The sequence below is a fragment of the Arabidopsis thaliana genome, chromosome 5, assembly GCF_000001735.4.
Source record: "Arabidopsis thaliana chromosome 5, partial sequence".
In the NCBI taxonomy this organism is placed as follows: Eukaryota; Viridiplantae; Streptophyta; class Magnoliopsida; order Brassicales; family Brassicaceae; genus Arabidopsis; species Arabidopsis thaliana.
The window spans coordinates 6,137,781-6,156,528 of NC_003076.8; the positions used below are offsets into that span (position 1 = coordinate 6,137,781).

The window sequence follows — 18,748 nt, forward strand, 5'->3', positions numbered from 1 at the left end:
GACTGTGGACATTCTCTTCTTTTTGAACTTGGGCTTTATGAATTTGATTATATCAGCTAAACTTGGGATATATCAAAATTATGTCTCAGCTGCTTAAAATTAAATTAACACTCGTACTTTCACATGCATTAAAAATTATGTCTTTCTTTCCTTACAAACATTTGCTGATAATGATATATATATATATATATATAAATGTCTTTCTTTATTTATTTTTGTCTATCTATTTATCGAAAAACTTCAATGAGATTATTTACTTGCATAAACAAAGTTTTGAGAGAAAACCAAACATCAGAATAGTGAAACAAATGGCATTAATTTGACATTTATTTATAATAAAACAGACCCAAAACAAACATATGTTCAACAATTTCATTTAAGACCAAAAGTAAAAGAGTTGTGTATTTAGTCAACGAGATTTAGTTTGACATTCCCATTAGTTACACACTCTGTCAGTTACAACAAGATTAAAACTTTTTAGGTTAGTCTTCTTCTTCACTCTTTTTATCCATTCCTCACAAAACCAAAAAAGTCTTCACCTTTGCACCAAAAAAAAAAAAAAAGTCTTGACATTGTTTCGTCGGTCGTCACTTTTGCTAGCTAATAAAAGCCAGAATAAATAATTGGATTAAATCTTTTTTTTCTTTTCTTACTGTTTATTATTGGAACACAGCTACAAGGAGGGTAAAGCTTCAATCTTTCCCACTCACATTCATTTTCTCTGGTCTTTGATTGCTTTTCTTTTCACTGCTTAGGTTCTTTGTCTGTTAGGTTTAGAGAGATCCTTTCCAAAGATCCAAAGCTGGAAACTTTCTAGTCAATGCTGCTTAAGATCTGACTTTTTCCCTTCAATGTCGCTCTGAAATCCCCTAAATTTTTGGGCCCATCAGGTTGGTTCTTCTCTCACTTATGAACCCTAGTTTCTAATTGTAAGTTCAATTCTTGAATTTCTCTAGACTCTGTTTTTTGGGTGTTTATCAGACAATGCGACGGATTTTTGTGTGTTCTGAATAGTTTCTATTGTCGGTAGATATTTTTTAGTTTTCTTCAGCTGTAGTTTTCTTTCCAGCGTAGTGTTTAGCTGGCGTTTGGTCTGAGAACTGAATATTCTGGCAGCTGGCAATTCTTGGGACTTAGGTACAAATACAATGTTGGTTTTGTTGAATCTGATTTTTCTTAGTCCTTTTTTGTTCAATTTCTTGTCTTTTTGCTTGTTCCTTTCCAATTTTGACTTCTTAAGAGAGAGGCTATGTGCATTTTCTTTATGGGTTTGGTTAGATTTCTATGTTTGAGTAGCTCAAATCTAATATTTGGTATAAGCTTTGTGTTTCTGGTTTGTTTTGATTACTTTGATTCAGGTCTTGAAATGATTCTTCTCGAACTTCTTTTTTTCTTGTTTAAGCAGCAAAAGTTATGGTTTATACAAGAGTTTTGAGTTTAAAATTCTCTGCCTTTTCAGGTGAATAAAGCGGAGGTCAGAAGATGGGTTCTGGTTTAAATGACACATTATCTCGGAACTACAATGGTTTGGAGCTATGGGAGATAATAGTGATTGTTCTCTCCGCGATATTCGTTGTAGTTTTAGCTATATCGCTATGGCTTACTTTCAGAAGAAAAACCTCTAGATCTTCTTCTAATCTAATCCCTGTTAGTCGCCAGATTCCTCCTAGTGTTCCTGAAGAGATTAAAGAGATTAGAGTCGACGAGGTTTCTTCAAGCAATGGTGGGAATGGATACCCCTCTATTAGTGAGAAATTTGGCGATAAAGAACCCGAAAAAGGGATAAAAGCAGAGTCAGAAAATGGCGATAGTAGCCGGTCAGGCTCGTTTAATCACTTGGAGAAAAAAGACGGATCGAGCGTATCTTCTGCTAATCCTTTGACAGCTCCATCTCCTTTGTCTGGTCTTCCTGAGTTTTCTCACCTTGGATGGGGACATTGGTTCACTCTTAGAGATCTTCAGATGGCTACTAATCAGTTTTCAAGGGATAATATCATCGGTGATGGTGGATATGGAGTTGTTTACCGCGGTAACCTTGTTAATGGTACTCCTGTTGCTGTTAAAAAGTTGCTCAACAATTTGTAAGTTTTTTTTCACAAATGGTGAATCAAGATTCAAGATTTCATTTCTTGAATCCTTTTTTCTTTTAATGGTGATGTTTTTGTATTTCTTAGAGGACAAGCTGATAAAGACTTCAGAGTTGAAGTTGAAGCTATAGGTCACGTTCGACATAAAAACTTGGTCCGCCTTCTCGGATATTGTATGGAAGGAACGCAGAGGTATGTATGTTCTGTTGTTGAATGATCTGCAGTTTTTCTTCTGAATTTTCACTAAACATCAAATGCGGTAACACTTAATTAGGATGCTGGTGTATGAGTATGTTAACAATGGAAATTTGGAGCAATGGCTCCGTGGAGACAATCAAAATCATGAGTATCTTACATGGGAGGCACGAGTGAAAATTCTTATTGGGACAGCCAAAGCGTAAGTCTTGTGGCAGCTATATGATTTTGTTTTCTTGATTGTGTTTTTTCTTTATTCTCATCTGAGGCGATGGGTGGTGACGCAGGCTCGCGTACCTTCACGAGGCGATTGAGCCAAAAGTGGTGCACAGAGACATTAAGTCTAGTAACATTCTGATTGATGACAAATTCAATTCTAAAATTTCTGACTTTGGACTTGCTAAACTACTTGGTGCTGATAAGAGTTTTATAACTACTAGAGTTATGGGTACCTTCGGGTAAGTACTTGCATCTCTCTCTTTATATCATTTGACATAATACTTTTGAAGACTAAAATATTGTTGGTCTTGGAAAATAACTAACCTTTTTTGTTTTTGGCAGTTACGTAGCTCCAGAGTATGCGAATTCCGGTCTTCTGAATGAGAAAAGCGATGTCTACAGCTTCGGGGTTGTACTCTTGGAAGCTATAACTGGTAGATATCCGGTAGACTATGCTCGTCCACCACCCGAGGTAAAAAATTTCGTAAGAACCTGCACAAACACATAAACTCTGCTGCCTCAAGAGAGTCTTCTGACATTTCTTCTTTTTCATTTTGTAGGTACATTTGGTGGAGTGGCTGAAGATGATGGTCCAACAAAGACGATCAGAAGAAGTGGTTGATCCAAACCTTGAAACAAAACCATCTACAAGTGCTTTGAAAAGAACACTATTGACTGCTTTGAGATGTGTTGATCCAATGTCTGAGAAAAGACCGAGGATGAGCCAAGTTGCACGTATGCTTGAATCCGAAGAATACCCAATTGCTAGAGAGGTATGAATAAGGAAAAAGATCACAACTTTGGAAACTGCTTCTTATGTCTTTAAACCAAATATACTTTTTGTTGAGTTTGGTGCTGAAGCTTTTTTACCAATTTTGAGGATTTCAGGATAGGAGAAGACGAAGGAGTCAGAACGGGACAACAAGAGATTCAGATCCTCCGAGGAACAGCACAGACACTGACAAGAGTGAGTACCATGACCTAAAGCCTGAAGGTGGATAGCCATTGGAAATAATGGAGGTGTAAATTGTCGTAAAGTCTCGAGCTTTATGGGAAGTTTCAAGTCCTTAGTTCTTCTCCAGATCTTCTGCGTTATTTGATGTTTCTTTTCTTTTGTAATAAGGAGAGAGAGAGAGAGTGAATGAGTTAGTGAGTGTTCATCGTTCGTTTGTTGCTTGTATAGTATTTGTTTGTTGTATTATCGTTTGCTTCTCCACGTTTTGCAATGTAGGTTGTTTTTGGACTAAGTAAACGCTATTTGCAGGTTTTGTAGGGTATGTAAGTCTTTGAGAGAAACGACGTGTAATTTGCAATTTGCTTGTGGAAGATATTGTTATTTGAGAGAGACTAACACAGGTCTTTGAAGCTCACCAACTTAACTCTAATAATTGACTACACAAAAGTTGAACAATTCTCTCCAGAGTGTGACACTGTCGTTTTGTTTCCATTGAGATACTCTTAAAAAATTTCAGATCAAATGGCATTAACTAAACTAGCTAAGCAGAAAAACCATTTTTGGTCTGGTTTCCTCTGGTTTTCCATTTTCTAATCTCTGCCAAACTCTTCTCCATCTTACTAAGACGTGTCTCCAGCTCCAGTGCCATCTTCTCTATTGCAAGCGTTCTCTGCCTCAATCTTTCATCAACATCTTCTTCCTTTTTAACTTCACTGCAAAACTTTCCAATGCATCTCCTCTCAATTTCTCTATCTTCAAGTAGCCAAGAATCTGCCTCCTTGATTCCATCATTGATTATTGCCTTCTTCTCTGCATCACTTCCATTTACATCATCACATGTTTGCCTTGTAATCTCTGTTTTTTTGGTAGTTCCATCATCCTCTACACTTCTTTGCTCTACTTTCATTAAAGCATGCTTTTGACAAGGCCCTGAATCATCATCGCTATCCACCAGCATATATCTTCTACTTCTTTTTCCAAGTGATTCAGAAGCATCACCTCCAGTTTTCTTGTCTACATCACTAAAGTACTTATTCCTAGATCTGATCAATTGAGCAACGGTCATGCAGTCATCTTCTTTATCCGTAGAAATCTCAGCATCAGCCTCACGAGCTCGCTTCATGTGAACATCAGACTCAGTTATCTTATATCTCTTTGCTGATCTATGCATCCTCGATATTCTGCGTTTTGCAGTAAAGCCTTCTTCCAACTTCTGAACTACTTGACTCAAAGGAGGTACCTTGGTAGATACATCAATATCACCATCATCATCATCTTTATCAAGATGATCAAATGTATTCCTTGCATCAAAAGCTTCAGTCGATTCTTTCTGTATCTCTTCAGAACCAAAATATTCTGAAGCTGATTTAAACCACCAGTCTTGGTACCTGGCAGTGACATAACCTCGATCAAGTTGAGAAGGCAAGTAGAGATTTAAACCCTCAAGAGAATTACTGTAATCATCCCAAGCATCCTTTTCTGTGATTTTTCTACGACGAGTAACCAAACCAGGAAGATCTTGAGACAAACCGAACTGCCTCGCCACTCGATAAGGGAAGTAATCTTCAACAAAACCATTTCCAGCAAGGTATGAAACTTTCACACATCGAGCAAAAGAAGCAAATGCATCATCAACACTGTCATCAACAGTCAGCCACATAGCTTCATCAACGTAAAACCGAAGTGGGTTCCAGTTCTTCAACGGTTTAGTGTAAGGACGCCACTCGAAAACATCAAAACTCAGTTTCACATTCTTAGATATTTGTTGCAGACCATCCCACTGAGCTATTCTAGGTTCACCTTTAGGTATCTCTTTAGCTTTTGGTCTTATGTTACTGAATCTCTCCCAAGTCCAAACTTGGACTAACTTAAACAGAGACTTCAAATTAACTTTGCCAGCACATTTTCCTCTAGAGAAATCACAGATTCGATCCAAATCTTTGTACAGGAATGCGAGAACAGCAGGCGCAAGAGCAATTCTTTCACCTCTAGCTAAACGAACAGCTATAGGGATTACGTTTGTCGATATAGAACGACAAAATTTACCTGGAAAAACAAAAAGTGAAAGCCACAATACAAGAAAAGCTTCATGCTCCATCTGACCACCTCTACCCATGAAGCTCGAAGTCCATGATCTTTGGCTCACTCGCTTAGCCTTGCCAAGACTGTCTCGTCTTACTTTTTCAAGTTTCTCTGCGGAATCTCTCATCTCTGAACATTCTAAAGGAGAAAAAACGGGAGAACCCAAAACAGAGAACCCTAGAAGCACCATCACATCCTCTAACGTAATTGTTGCTTCACCCCATGGAAAGATGAAAGATTTGGTTTCAGAACACCATTTCTCGGCAATGGAGAGAATCGAGGACGTGTCTTTTATGATTTTGTAAGTGGATGCCTTGATTGCTTCAAAAATTCCAGCTTTTTTCCAAATGGGTTCATACAAAGCTTGCATTTTTCCAAGCCATGATAGGAAGAAATGATGATCTGCAGCCCAAAACCCAGAAGAGGTATTATGCAGAGAAGAATCAGAGAGACGTTGTTGATCATCAAGACGGGGAAGCTCGGCTACAGAGCCATCGATGGAGGTAGAAAAGGGTTTTAGAAAATGGGTTTTTCTCAAGCAACGACCTTCCTCACAAAGGCAAACCATGACTTCTTCTCTCTCTTCAGTGAGTGACGATGGTGATGCTTTCTACATCTCTCAAGACGAAGGAGAAGAAGCAAAAACTTTTTGACCGGTCAATCAATTGCGAAGGAAAGATGCAACTTTTGGTTGAAGATGAACAGAGAAAAATGTTGCCAACCGTTGCTTTATATGGCAAACAAGCAAAATATTCTCTCCAAAATGTTTTAAGAATTTTGTCAGATAGATTAAGAACTAAAACCAAATTTATGATCCACCTCCACATTTAACCAATACTAAAACAAACTATATAATATAAAAAATTTACAACAAATACGAAATAATTAATTTTGCATTGAAAATTGAAAACATTTTTAACTATTATTTAATATAATACAGATGTAATGCTCTTACTTTTAAAATTTAATTTATGTTTCACCTCAACATTCAACCAATGGTAAAATAAACTGTTGAATACGAATGATGACAAAATATTAAAAAAAAAATGGGAATAGAATTCTACGACTATGATTTTTACTCATAAAATCCCGTTGCTAATATCTTAAACTTAAATAGTAAAAAAAAAGTCACATTCAATACTTTGACCATCCAAAATGTAGAGTTTTGGACGTTCCTCGAATTAGAGGCTGAAATATTCCTTGAATCTGGTTTTGCAACCCAAAGAAAATTACGGGTCCTGGATGAAACTATGTTAAAAACAAAAAAAAACAAAAAGAATTCCACATAAAATTAGTCCCAAGTTCTGCTTATTATCTCTGGTTATCGACATGAATTTTCTTGGTTTTAGACTGAAGACTTTTACAAGATGTAATTTATCAACAAAAATAATTCCAAAAACGAGGTTACTATAATATCATTAACAAACAAAAGAAAGAGATTACTAGAATATGTATAGCTAAATTTGTTTATTATCTAAAATGTAAATGGCTAAATGTGTTATTACAATCAAAATTTTGTTTTCTAATGTTGTATTATTGGTCGAAATTAAATTCCATAATCAAAGGATATAAAAATGCATAGATTCAGATCTGATAACTGAAAGGAGAGTGAGTATATAAAAACTCGTCAAACAAAACTTCCCCGACGGTTAGTTATTCAATCCTCCTCTTACACGTCTCTCTCTCATTCCCCCCGGAGTAACTAACAATGGCGAAAATGCCCCTCTCCGTCGTCGTCTTCCTCCTCTTCTCCGCCGCTTTCCTCGCCGTATCTATGGCGGAGATCAAATCACTCGTCATCTCCGATGACGCTCGTCCGATGATCCTCTTCGAGAAATTCGGATTCACACACACCGGCCACGTCACGGTCTCAATCTCCTCCGTCTCCGTCGTGTCCACTTCCTCAGATCCGAATCCAGAAGCATCGCGTCTCGGATTCTTCCTCCTCTCCGAAGAATCTCTTCTCCAGGTCCTCCTCGAGATCCAACAGAACCCTAGATTCTGCGTTCTAGATTCGCACTACGTCACTCATCTCTTCACATTCAGAGATCTATCTCCTCCTCCAAACTCCAGATTCAACCAATCTTACCCAGTCACTTCCCCAAACGAATACTCTCTCTTCTTCGCGAATTGTGTCCCTGAAACCAAAGTTTCCATGGCGGTTCGTACAGAGATGTATAACAAAGATCCAAACGGATCTAAAGACTATTTACCAGCTGGATCTACTCAATTACCAACTCTCTACTCTTTCTTCTTCCTCTGCTACGTTGCTTTCCTCGGTTTCTGGAGCTACACTTGCTGGACTAACAAACAAACCGTTCATCGGATCCATCTTCTCATGGCAGGTCTTCTTCTTATCAAATCGTTGAATCTCATCTGTGCAGCTGAAGATAAACATTACGTGAAGATCACTGGAACGCCACATGGCTGGGATATTCTCTTCTACATCTTCCAATTCATCCGTGTTGTTCTTCTCTTCACCGTCATCATCTTGATCGGAACTGGCTGGTCGTTTTTGAAACCTTTCTTGCAGGAGAAGGAGAAGAATGTGTTGATCATTGTGATCCCACTTCAGGTATTAGCCAACATTGCTTCCATTGTCATTGGTGAAACTGGACCTTTTATCAAAGATTGGGTTACATGGAACCAAGTGTTTTTGCTTGTGGATATCATCTGTTGCTGTGCTATTATCTTCCCGATTGTTTGGTCGATTCGATCTTTGAGAGAAACCTCGAAAACCGATGGTAAAGCTGCGAGGAACTTGTCGAAGCTCACGTTGTTTAGACAGTTCTACATTGTTGTCATCGGATATCTTTACTTCACGAGAATCGTGGTGTTTGCGCTTAAAACCATTGCGGCTTATAAGTACCAGTGGGTGAGCTTTGCAGCTGAGGAGATTGTGAGTTTGGTGTTCTATGTGATCATGTTTCATATGTTTAGGCCTGAGGAGAAGAATGAGTACTTTGCTGTTGATGATGATGAAGAAGAAGCTGCTGCTTTGGCCCTTAGGGACGAAGAGTTTGAGCTTTGAAAAGCATACAATGGAGGATTTTTCTTGGTAAGCAAGGATTTATTCTTTTTCTCAGTATGTCTATGTTTAAAGTCGTCTAATACTGCAACTGTTATTGTTCCCTTTTTGTTAAATTTTGTTCTTTACATTTAAATTTTCTCTGTTATCAACACCTTTTATGGCTTTATATCAATGTGGATTTTGGGGCTGTAGCAAATTTTATTTGAAAAGATTATACTATCATCATTATGTGCTTCACAATTTGTCAACATTTGTGCTCATCCCAAAGCATATTTACTGAAACTAAGAAACACTATTTCACCATCTGCATCCACAATTCAGATAAATAGACCGACTATAGCAAAATGAAAAGTGGTTTAACAAACGAAAAGAAAATAAAAATACATCAATCATTGCCCATTACTCATTAGCCGATTAACAAATCATTCCTCTTTGTCTCCATTACAATCATATCAGTGATCGTGCTTGGCACTATCCAATATCCATATTCCAAACACACAAAATTTAAAGACAGAAGTTACACAAGAGGCCGTAATTTTTTTGTAAGAACACAATTTTATGATATATAGTTTGTATAATATTTCAACAACAGATTCTCAAGTGACCATCATGTGCTCCAACGATGAACAATCTCGAAAATGGTAAAACACAAATGGTCGATAAATCCGACTTTACTCTTCCTCCCTTCTCTGCCATATACAGTTTCTGTGGTATAATCCGCTGCTGCTGTTGCTCCTCCTGTCAAGAGAAAAACCGGACATTCTCACATACTAGATCTTGTTTTCACGAAGATTATGTGCATAAACTGACTGAAAGAACTGATCTAATTCTAATCTTGGTTTAGGCTTATAGCCAAAGTGATCAAGGCGTGTATGTTTTAACTCATCACGTGAATGAGTGAGAAACTACCTCATCTTGAGACTTTGCCAGTGAGAAAATCCCGATGTTGTTTCTTGAGATGGAGATAACGTCCTTGCCCCAGATGGAGAAACCGGAAACACCGTCATTGTGTCCTTTGACAACAAAAGGCTGTGGTGTCCAGCTCCTGTTTTACCAGAAAGATAATAAACCACATGTAGGGAACAAGAACAAAAACTTACAAGAAAAGGAAAAACCGTAATGATTGTTTTTGCTCACTTCCTTAAGTCCCAGATCCGTAAAGTTTTGTCAAGAGAGCTGGAAACAAGTAAATGACTCTCAGGTGCCACTAACTGCAAGAAAATCAAAATTTGAAGATAAGAAGAAAGGCCATATTGGTTTTGGGAGGACAAAAAAGCTTAATTCACCTTTGTCACGTATCCGTCGTGAGCTCTCCAGGAGGAAATAAAACCATTTTCCCTCAAGTCAAATAGCCTACACTGGCCAGAACTAAAACCAGCTGCAATCCAAGAAGGTGATACTGAAGCTCCGTCTCCATGTTTTGTTTGAGACCCTCCTGAACAAAGAGCAGATACGAGAGAAGTGAATCCAGATTCAATAGCTTCTCCTCCCCAAAGTTCAAGCTTCTGGCCTCGTGCTAGATCGATAAACCTGAATTGTGCAGTGGAATTGAGCAAAAATTGTTGCATATTATCTCTAATGCTCAATTAGTTTGATTTTTTAGTGTAGTGGATACTATTTTACCTGAGGGCACCAAATCCGGTTCCAACAATGAGCTGATCCATGTATTCTAAATAATGCATACATGTATACAAGTTCTCATCGAATATCCCACTTGATAATCCATGTGACGCATGTCTATTACACGGATTGGAATTATTCTTTGAGGACGGATCTGATGAAGCTTGATCTTGATCCGAAGGTGACTCGGAGAACAAAGATATTAGTTTCCCGGTTTGGCTATTCCACACATGTATAGTTCCGTCGCAAGATGCTACCTTTCCGGTGGATGACAGAATACCGATGTCATTAACAACCTAAAATATACAAGAAATAATTAGGTGCATACTTCCTATTTTATGGGTAAGAGAATAATTATGTGTTTGCCGCCGTAAGAAAGCTATAATAATACAAGGAACCAACCTCTTCATGGGCATGATAACTAGATACACAACTTAAGCTTGCTAGTTCCCACTTCTGAACACTTCCCTTAAACCCTGGATCAATTCCTGAAGTGAAAACTGTACACTCATCTTCAGAAACCACTAAAGATCTTAGAGCTCCATGATGGGCCCGCGCAGAAGACAAAACAGATGCTCTAATTTTCCATCGATTCTCATCTTTGGGGTTTCCAAAACGCCCAATGTCAAGCCCATCCCAACAAGTTACTGGACTAGGAAACCATGACCAGGGTTCATGCACCAAAGGGTTTAGAACTGCTTCTTGTCCTTCAACTGGGACATGTATATGAAGTTTTAAGTGATTGGAATTTCTTAACCCCTGCGACTGGGGAACCGACCGTCCAGATCCATTAAGCAACACCTTAGGAGTGTGCTTAGATGCAGGGCCCTGTTTTAATACAGGCCTTGCTTCCATATTGTATCGAGAAGATCGTCCGGTGTATTCCCACTGAATTACAATAGATTCAGTGATAAATGTCCATAGCTCAATGGAATTTTATATATTAGATATTGTGGCAACAGTATCCCAGAATTCTATATATAAAGACAGGATACCTTCCAGTTATGATGCTTTAGCAGATACTGCTCAAGGAGTAGCCAGGTTGGACAACCCTGGCGTAATTTCTCCATACCAAGAAGTGAGGCGAAAGAAGGATAGAGGAGCAACCTGTGATTCCTACAACGTTAGGATATAGAACGGAATTATACTTTTTGTATTCACTGATGATTCAGATGAAACACGCACACAAGATCCATACGGCTTTTGATTGGAGATTCTGGATGAAATTTTTGTTCGGCAGTCCTAATCTTCCAGCTTAAAGAGTCAGATGCATCTGTACTTTTCTCAGAGAAAGCAAACTCATCAAAAAGCTCCTTCAACTGCGGAAGAACATGCAATGCAGTCATTTCTTGTCCAATCCGCTGGCAAATTGACATCAGGGAAGTTGCAGCAAACTGAAAAATTGGAGAAAGCAACATTTTAAAAGAAAACCAAGTGTTAAAAAGGCTTTCCATATGCTTGAATGAGCATTACAGAGGTGCACTAATGGATCCTCCTATAAATAAGGCACTGATGCATGCCTAACAATGGAAATACCAATAGAACAATTTCACAACAGAGCCCTTAAAATTAAGCTAAATCTCTTTTTTTGGAGTCAATCTTCTTTCACCACTTAAGAGTGGGACGCTCAGTGACAACTTAAACAAGGTCATCTTGATTATACATCATTATCCTTCCCTCAAAGTTACTGATAAAGAAAAAGAAAAAGAAAAGGAAAATCAAGAATACCTGAAGGACCCGCAACTCTAGATTTTTCTGCATAAGAACTCTTACATGTAGGCACAACCGACCCTATGTGATGATAAGACAAACCACAACAATAGAACGAAAAATTAGGTGTTTAACGTAAAGCTAGTAAAGATAGATAGATAAAATTTTAAACATACTTTGGTCAGCTCATGTATGAGCAACTCGTCTGATATAAGAGCAACTAGACCATCGAGTGTGATTAGGCAATCAGACAGCGCTAAAGAACACCAACTATGAACAGGCTCTGGTTTTTTCATCGAAGAGAGATCGATACAGAAGCAAACAACATGTTCCAGTAATGGCAGCATCTGTTTGACAATGAAGTTCACGCCCAATAGTCTCCCTGAAAAGTTAACAATACAACAATCACTTAGCAAAATATGAAATTTCCAGGTAGAGCTAAGGTGCATGAATCAACAGATAGGGTGTACCAATTCTAACCAGCACATCAATCCCATCAGTACATATTCCTTTTCCGAAGTAACTTATCAATGGCAGTATAGTCTGTATTAAGGGACAAGTCAGCATCCAAATAAGAAATTCAGAAACACGTGACGTGCCCGATGAAAGGCATATATATAATATATGGGTGCAAGACAAGAACAGGAAATCTTATCTGACCTGATGTACTGTAACAGGGGCACCAAGCTCTTCGCTCGAACCAATCAACAGCACAGAGGCTGCCGAAGCTGAGATCTTGTCCGGAGAATTATACAAGTTTGATATGACTAAAGGATGAATCATTTCAAGATATACTCTCTTTCCAATTTGATTCCATAATTCTCTCACAAACGAATCTTGAAGAAGAGAAACTTTCAAATGCGAGTAACCTGTGGTCTAACATATTATACTCTGTCAGAAGATATTAATTGAACTTAACAAGATGTTGATTTTATAACCACACAGAAATTTAGAATTACAAATTCCATCGGGAACCAACAATATATGCGTACCAGTAAGATCTTCTGGATAGAAGGCAAGACAAGTCTCTGCACAGCCATTGGTGTCAAAGATTTTGTAAATTCCTTGAGAAGTACATAAGCCAATTCACACTCGTCCTCAGATAAAGGTGTGGTGACCAGTGGCAAACAGTACACAGCACACATCTCTGCCACAAATGTTCCCATTACTTTCAAGACTCCCTGTTTGGCAAAACTTGCTGCATAACACAAGCGTGTTTGACCTTTGGCCAAAAGTTGAAGTGGAGCAGCAAACAAGTGAGCTGACCTCACTGTAGCTGAGAAATACGGAGAGTCCAAAAGACTCTTTGCTGAGGGCCTCCTGCATGTTTCAAAAGGAAGAGAGAGTAATTAGACATTCACACATTTAAAAAACACAAAACGTGTTACTACACAATTTTTATCATCACACCCCACACAGTCATAAACACAGTGAAGTATCAAAGAAGACCAGAGTTAACCCGAAAAGAGAGAGAGAAAAATACCTTCTCCAATCTTGTTCAATACATGCTTCGACAATTACCTGAGTAGGAGGAGGAAGTTCTTTGATCAGTTCAGGTAAGTCACCACCTTCTAAATAAGTAGCCAAAGACACTGAGTTGAATAGCGGCTTCATCAAATAAAGTTCTGCCAGGACACAGCCAATAGAAAAAATATCCCCAGCAATGTCCTTGGAAATGTTTCCTGTGCAGAAATCTTGCCGCCATTGTAACAACTCCTGAAGTTCAGTCGATGCTTCATCTCTCACCTCCATATGCTCTAAAAGATAATTCAAACTTATCCTTGATGATAAACCTTTGTTTTTTGAAGTTCCAGGGAGACTAGTATTTACTTTCTTAGTGTTTTCACTGTAAGATACATGCAAAGGAGACTCAACCAGGTTTTCACGAAGGTGATACTTTGGACATAGATGTGTTGCATGATCAGAAAATGCAGATGCCTCTTCAGTTTCTTCCAGATACTCATCAGCTAGGAGAATGACGGACCTCTTGTTGTCCACACCAAAGCCATGGAATGTATGCATTTCTAGTTCATTTCTACTTTGTTCCTTCTCTCGGGAGAAACCAAGGCGCACCGGATGAGGCCGAAAAAAGAGTTGGCGACGTCCAACTGACCTCGGTACTGTGGGTTCAGATGAAGACAACATAACATTCTTCGCAGTAATAGCAGCATGTCCTGACATTTTGTAACCAAAAGTAATATCAATCCAGTGATGTATTAGAGATGAAACATGGGGGCTTTCCAGAGCATCTCGATGCAATCTAATGAACTCATCGGGGCTGCTTGCCCATGGAGGTACAGCCAAATCAGACATACTAGGATGAAGGGAGCAAAAGATGCGGGGATCACAGTAAAACTCAGGGATGCACTCGTCAGGGGTCCAATCATAAAGCCTTTGCATGTCAGAGGGATATTCATTAGGCTCATACACCGACCGAACTGCCTTTCGCAGGACACTCAGTGGCAGTCTTCTTGCTTTGTAGCTGCAAACAGCCAGCTCAGAAAGACATTCATCTGATACATGATGCGGAAATTCAAATGTTGAGTAGGTAAAATCTAATTGTTCATCTCCTTTTGCCAATCTCCATTTGCTTTTTCTTAAATCACGCCATCCTGAATCACTATCATTTTCAGGTTTTTTGCTGAAATCTATGACCCATGGCATTACCGGATGAAATGTGTGGTCCCCCCACCTTCGACCTGCTAGTTTGTTTAAGACGAGTAAATATTCAAAATTGCTTAGCTCTCCCTTCCACCATTTATCAAAGTGAGTCTGCCAGTCCAAATGTGAAGAAATTTTAAGATCAGCATAAAGGCCATAAGAATAACAACCCTCAACACACCACCTTCTTCTTGAAGCAGATGAATTGGCATCTACAGAACCTAAATCAGGTTTGCTATAGATCGTTAACCAACTCCATAATGAATCAGACAACAATATGTTTGACGGACGAATGTCCCCATGTGAAACCTTCAACCCATGCAAGTGAGCTAACGCAGACAATAGCTGATATATTATAAAATTTCTATGCCATTCTGACTTTATAGCACTGGGGCTGTAGTAGAGAATATTTTCCAATGTATAAGGGGCTTTGGGGAGCACTGAGACCAAACAATCAGATGATGTCAGAAGTCCTAGGACCGGTGATAGATTTGGATGCCTGAGACATCGAAGCTTGCTTTTTTCCTCTAACAACGGTAACCCAAGAAGAAGACAAAGGAAACTATGGGTTGCTTGTCCAGATGACTTTCCATCAATCAGGCGATGTAAAGAGGCTAAAATTTGATCTTCTGGACACTCATAATGGAAACTAGAAGCAAGCTTTTGAAGTTCAGATGCAGAACATTTTCTAATCTGAGCGATTGGTAAAAGTGCAGCTACAGTTCTCCAACATGAAAAACTACCTGAATGCTCGCAAGTAACACTTCCACAAGTAATATTCTCTGTGTCATCATCTTCAGTAGCTTGAGAGCCACTGGTTGAACAATCCAAACACTCATCAGATTCAACAGCATCGTTTGAATTACCCTCTCGATCCTTAACAACAAATTTGTCGCTGCAGAAAAAGAATAATTTGCTCAACCACAATGATTGATAGAATCAAATCGTTAGCCTAAGGAGAACATAAACAAGAACGTACACGTATTTAGCTAAGCAGCCATGTTCGTCCTTCCGGAGATACTCCAAAATGAACTGAGAAGAAGTGGATTCACAAGAAGAACAAGAAGCAGAAAATTCCTCGCTAGAATCAGAAACCTACACAAACGCCATTTAAAGCAGCTTAAATTCCAATACTTCCACCATTGAAATCTACAATTCAAATAATGACAATTGAAAAATCCACCTTAACGACGGCGGAGGATCCAAAAGGTAGCGGCGAATCGGAGACACCGTAAGAGAAGACGATCTGATCGGAGAAGTCAGAGTTGATACGTTGATCGAGACAATCGAAGCAAAGGTCACTATCTTCACCTCTCATCCCTTCTTTCTTGGAGGAAGAGAGACGACGTCTAATGATCCGGATCCGATCAATCTCGACGACCTGAAAAACAAAAAGCACGGCCAAGAAACGCCGTGTTTTCTCCTCAACGACGCCGTTTTAGCCTATAACTATTATTGTTGCTTTATTTTGTTTGTATCTTAAAATTACAAACTATTCATAAATATCTCTTATTTCAAAAAAAATATCAAGACGGCCGTCAAAGTTTCGGTGACGGAGAATATTGTTGCCGACGGAAATTGGAATGGGAGGAGGAGCGATTGACGAGGAGCTGACAGAAGATGAGAAGAGAGCTCTCAGAGGAAGCAAATTCGCTCCTCTTACTTCTCTTCCTTCGTCTTCTCGCTCTAAGCCTCCCAGGTTTTGTTTTTGATCACTCCTTAGGGTTTTTGTTTTCCTTCTTCTCGATTTTGAAATTCTGACTTTCATTGGATGTTATGTTTTATAGATTGGCTCATCCAGGTGGACCATTGAAGACGAATAAAGCGGCGGCTTTAGCCAAGTTTCTAGAGAGGAAGCTGCAAGATCCTAATGGGTTAGCTTCCATTGATCCAGCTCTTGTCGAATTGGCCGTCAAAAACGCCAAAGACACTGTTATTTCGAGTGAGTACTTATAAACACGATTCTTTGATAATGTTTGGCCTAAAGGTTTGTAATTTGGAATTGGAGCGAAAAGGGATTTGTTTGTTTGAGAGGCTTAGGCATTTGAAAGATGGCAATGGCATTGATTTTAAGGCTTTCTTGGTAGTGTATTAGAGGACCATGTAATTAGCCTAAAATAGTTTTTAGTTGATTATAAGTCACGGTTGATAGCTCAGCATTAGCTGAGAGCTGGGTCCTGAGGTGCTACACAAAAATTCGTTGAGGTATAAGGTGTTCTTGTTAAGTCTAGTGCAGGACTATTGTATTTGCAACTAGTGGAATGAGTTTAGGCATTCTAGATTGATTTAGGATCTTGGTTTGGGGTTAGGAGAGTTTATGGTGCTTTAGTATTCACCCCAGGGTTATATCTTTGGTTATTTGTTTCAGTTTGTTCTCTATTCGTCTTCTGTAATTGATTCAGAGAGTGAATGTAGAGAGAATCACATCTGGTTCTTATCAGGTATCCTGAATTTTCAAGTAATTTGGTTGGGAATTAGGGTTGAGAGCTTGGGACAAGTTCTTCTGAAATTGTTAGCTCAGTCCAACTGTTCAAGTTAAGGAATAGATAAGAACTTATAATTAGTTAACTCTCACCTTATGAAAAGTGGGATAAGTTAGTAGAAACTATGCGTAGCATCAAACGTGAGACCTTATAAGTTTGGCCAGAAGTTCGCGTAGAACTTGTTTCAACGATCATGATAGTGTAGGAGATGTATATGCATTGAAACTTCACTACATCATTGCAAATGAAGATTGTGCGTTGATGCATTCCATGAGTTTACTCAGTTTAACTTCAAGAGAGTTTGGAAAGCATATGTAGCATTCGTTAAATGTAAATACACCGTGACTATTTGCCTGAAACTAGTTTCACACTAGAAGTTCATCGTAACTGAGTACTAGATTTAGCTCACTTAAAAGTTTAGGATAATCATGGTATTCCTGTATGGTTGGTGAAAACAACATAGCACACTGTATCGGTTTTGTTATTGGGGAATATATATGGTTTCATGTTATTTTCTTAAACTTTGGGGTATGAATGTGAAGGCGTAATCTGTATGATACTCTACTGCTCTCAGGTGGGGCCTCGAGTTCAGGAAGAAGAATTCAACACGTTGCTTCATTCGAAGATGTCGAGGTATCTTATTCTCTGTACTCTGTTTCATTCTATCTGTACAGGGAATAAAATTTGTAGAATATGTACTGCTGACCAGTTCTTACGCCTTCGTCATCATGTTTAGGTATCTTCTGATGACGATAAGATAGAGAACACTAAGCTTAACAAAAAGAAAAAGAAGAAAAACGCAAAGAAGAAAAAAGAAGAGAAAAAGAAGAAGAAAAACAAAAAGCATAAGGTTATCTCCCTCACTACCTTTTTCCTTATCTCGTCTTTCTACTTGCTTTTCGTTTTCACCTCACAGATTTTTATAAAGTCTTTTTACGTTACTTTCTGGATTCCGTCGCTCATATCTGCGTATGGAAAACTTTTTTGATAGCAACAGATCACTGTCGATGAAGATGCCAAGTTAAAGAGACCCAATAAGAAGTTGAAGCTTTAGTTTCCTTTTTTTCGCTACACATTACTGGTTACATATTTGATGAAGATGGTTTAGCTGGGTCTTTAGAAGAACAAACTCAATCACTCTTATGTGTCTGAAAATGTCTGATCCAAAGAATCTGTTAGTCCGATGGTTAGCCAAAGATTAGCATGATGATCTTTCTTCTTAATGTAGGTTAGATTTCTCCGGCTCTATTTGGTTAAATCTGAGACCGGAGTTGATTGTAATTTTAGAACGAATAGCTTCATGGATCTGAAATTTGTATTTTGGTTAAAGAGCAAATGCTTGTGTTGTTAGTTATGAGACAAGTTCCAATTAGTAATGATCTGCATAAGTTCATTGCAGGAACATTTAATCTAACAGAGCTCATGGGTATAAGTGTTTGTACCACTTCAAAGGGACAAGAGGAAACACAATAATTTTAAATCAGGGAGAGAACAAACAGTAAATTACTAAATTTTCTATGATTTTCGTAGATTCGTTTATTTCTTGTCTACATGATGAGTTTCGAATCTCTTTTTTGTCGTCGTTTTTAAAAGTATGTTGTCATAAAAAGGTGCTCACTGTTTAAATCACAACAGTAAAACATCTTAAATGTGTTCTAACTCATTGTTTAGTATACAAAATCACAATTGCAAGTGACTTAAACAT

At 38.4% G+C, this 18,748-nt stretch overlaps 5 protein-coding genes across 13 annotated transcripts; 3 read left to right on the forward strand and 2 right to left on the reverse strand.

Moving 5' to 3' along the window:
• Window positions 1-461: 461 nt before the first annotated feature.
• AT5G18500 (Protein kinase superfamily protein) lies at window positions 462-3,907 on the forward strand. Of its 6 annotated transcripts, NM_001036821.3 has the most exons (9): window positions 462-684; window positions 772-890; window positions 1,460-2,081; window positions 2,175-2,279; window positions 2,362-2,484; window positions 2,570-2,740; window positions 2,844-2,973; window positions 3,062-3,274; window positions 3,390-3,907. In NM_001036821.3, exons 3-9 carry the CDS (start codon window positions 1,483-1,485, stop codon window positions 3,501-3,503), a joined length of 1,455 nt encoding a protein of 484 aa, NP_001031898.1. In that variant the 5' UTR covers window positions 462-684; window positions 772-890; window positions 1,460-1,482; the 3' UTR covers window positions 3,504-3,907. The 6 variants fall into 6 exon arrangements, with proteins under 6 accessions (NP_001031898.1, NP_197351.1, NP_001332717.1 ...); NM_121855.3 differs by having other exon boundaries at window positions 462-890; NM_001343547.1 differs by lacking the exons at window positions 462-684; window positions 772-890 and adding an exon at window positions 937-1,358.
• AT5G18510 (Aminotransferase-like, plant mobile domain family protein) lies at window positions 3,870-6,106 on the reverse strand (the record flags this gene model as incomplete). The annotated part of the gene is made up of 1 exon (NM_121856.2): window positions 3,870-6,106. One exon carries the CDS (start codon window positions 6,104-6,106, stop codon window positions 3,998-4,000), a length of 2,109 nt encoding a protein of 702 aa, NP_197352.1. The 3' UTR covers window positions 3,870-3,997.
• Window positions 6,107-7,074: 968 nt separating this feature from the next.
• Cand7 (Lung seven transmembrane receptor family protein) lies at window positions 7,075-8,823 on the forward strand. Its single transcript, NM_121857.4, has one exon. The coding sequence runs from the start codon at window positions 7,247-7,249 to the stop codon at window positions 8,567-8,569; it is 1,323 nt and encodes a 440-aa protein (NP_197353.1). The 5' UTR covers window positions 7,075-7,246; the 3' UTR covers window positions 8,570-8,823.
• Window positions 8,824-8,944: 121 nt separating this feature from the next.
• On the reverse strand, window positions 8,945-16,031 carry AT5G18525 (protein serine/threonine kinase). Its single transcript, NM_203075.7, has 16 exons — window positions 15,744-16,031; window positions 15,540-15,655; window positions 13,383-15,455; window positions 12,892-13,219; window positions 12,560-12,775; window positions 12,370-12,442; window positions 12,076-12,281; window positions 11,918-11,980; window positions 11,375-11,583; window positions 11,185-11,296; window positions 10,592-11,077; window positions 10,193-10,485; window positions 9,856-10,099; window positions 9,707-9,780; window positions 9,479-9,614; window positions 8,945-9,307 (listed from the first exon to the last, which is right to left on the reverse strand). The coding sequence occupies exons 1-16, from the start codon at window positions 15,876-15,878 to the stop codon at window positions 9,152-9,154; spliced, it is 4,920 nt and encodes a 1,639-aa protein (NP_974804.4). The 5' UTR covers window positions 15,879-16,031; the 3' UTR covers window positions 8,945-9,151.
• Window positions 16,005-18,529, forward strand: AT5G18540 (E3 ubiquitin-protein ligase). 4 transcript variants are annotated; one of them, NM_001036822.2, is made up of 5 exons: window positions 16,005-16,259; window positions 16,348-16,502; window positions 17,618-17,676; window positions 17,780-17,893; window positions 18,041-18,401. In NM_001036822.2, the coding sequence occupies exons 1-5, from the start codon at window positions 16,144-16,146 to the stop codon at window positions 18,095-18,097; spliced, it is 501 nt and encodes a 166-aa protein (NP_001031899.1). In that variant the 5' UTR covers window positions 16,005-16,143; the 3' UTR covers window positions 18,098-18,401. The 4 variants fall into 4 exon arrangements, with proteins under 4 accessions (NP_001031899.1, NP_197355.2, NP_001330086.1 ...); NM_121859.3 differs by having other exon boundaries at window positions 16,058-16,259; window positions 18,035-18,529; NM_001343551.1 differs by having other exon boundaries at window positions 16,058-16,259; window positions 17,618-17,893; window positions 18,041-18,386.
• Window positions 18,530-18,748: the final 219 nt, after the last annotated feature.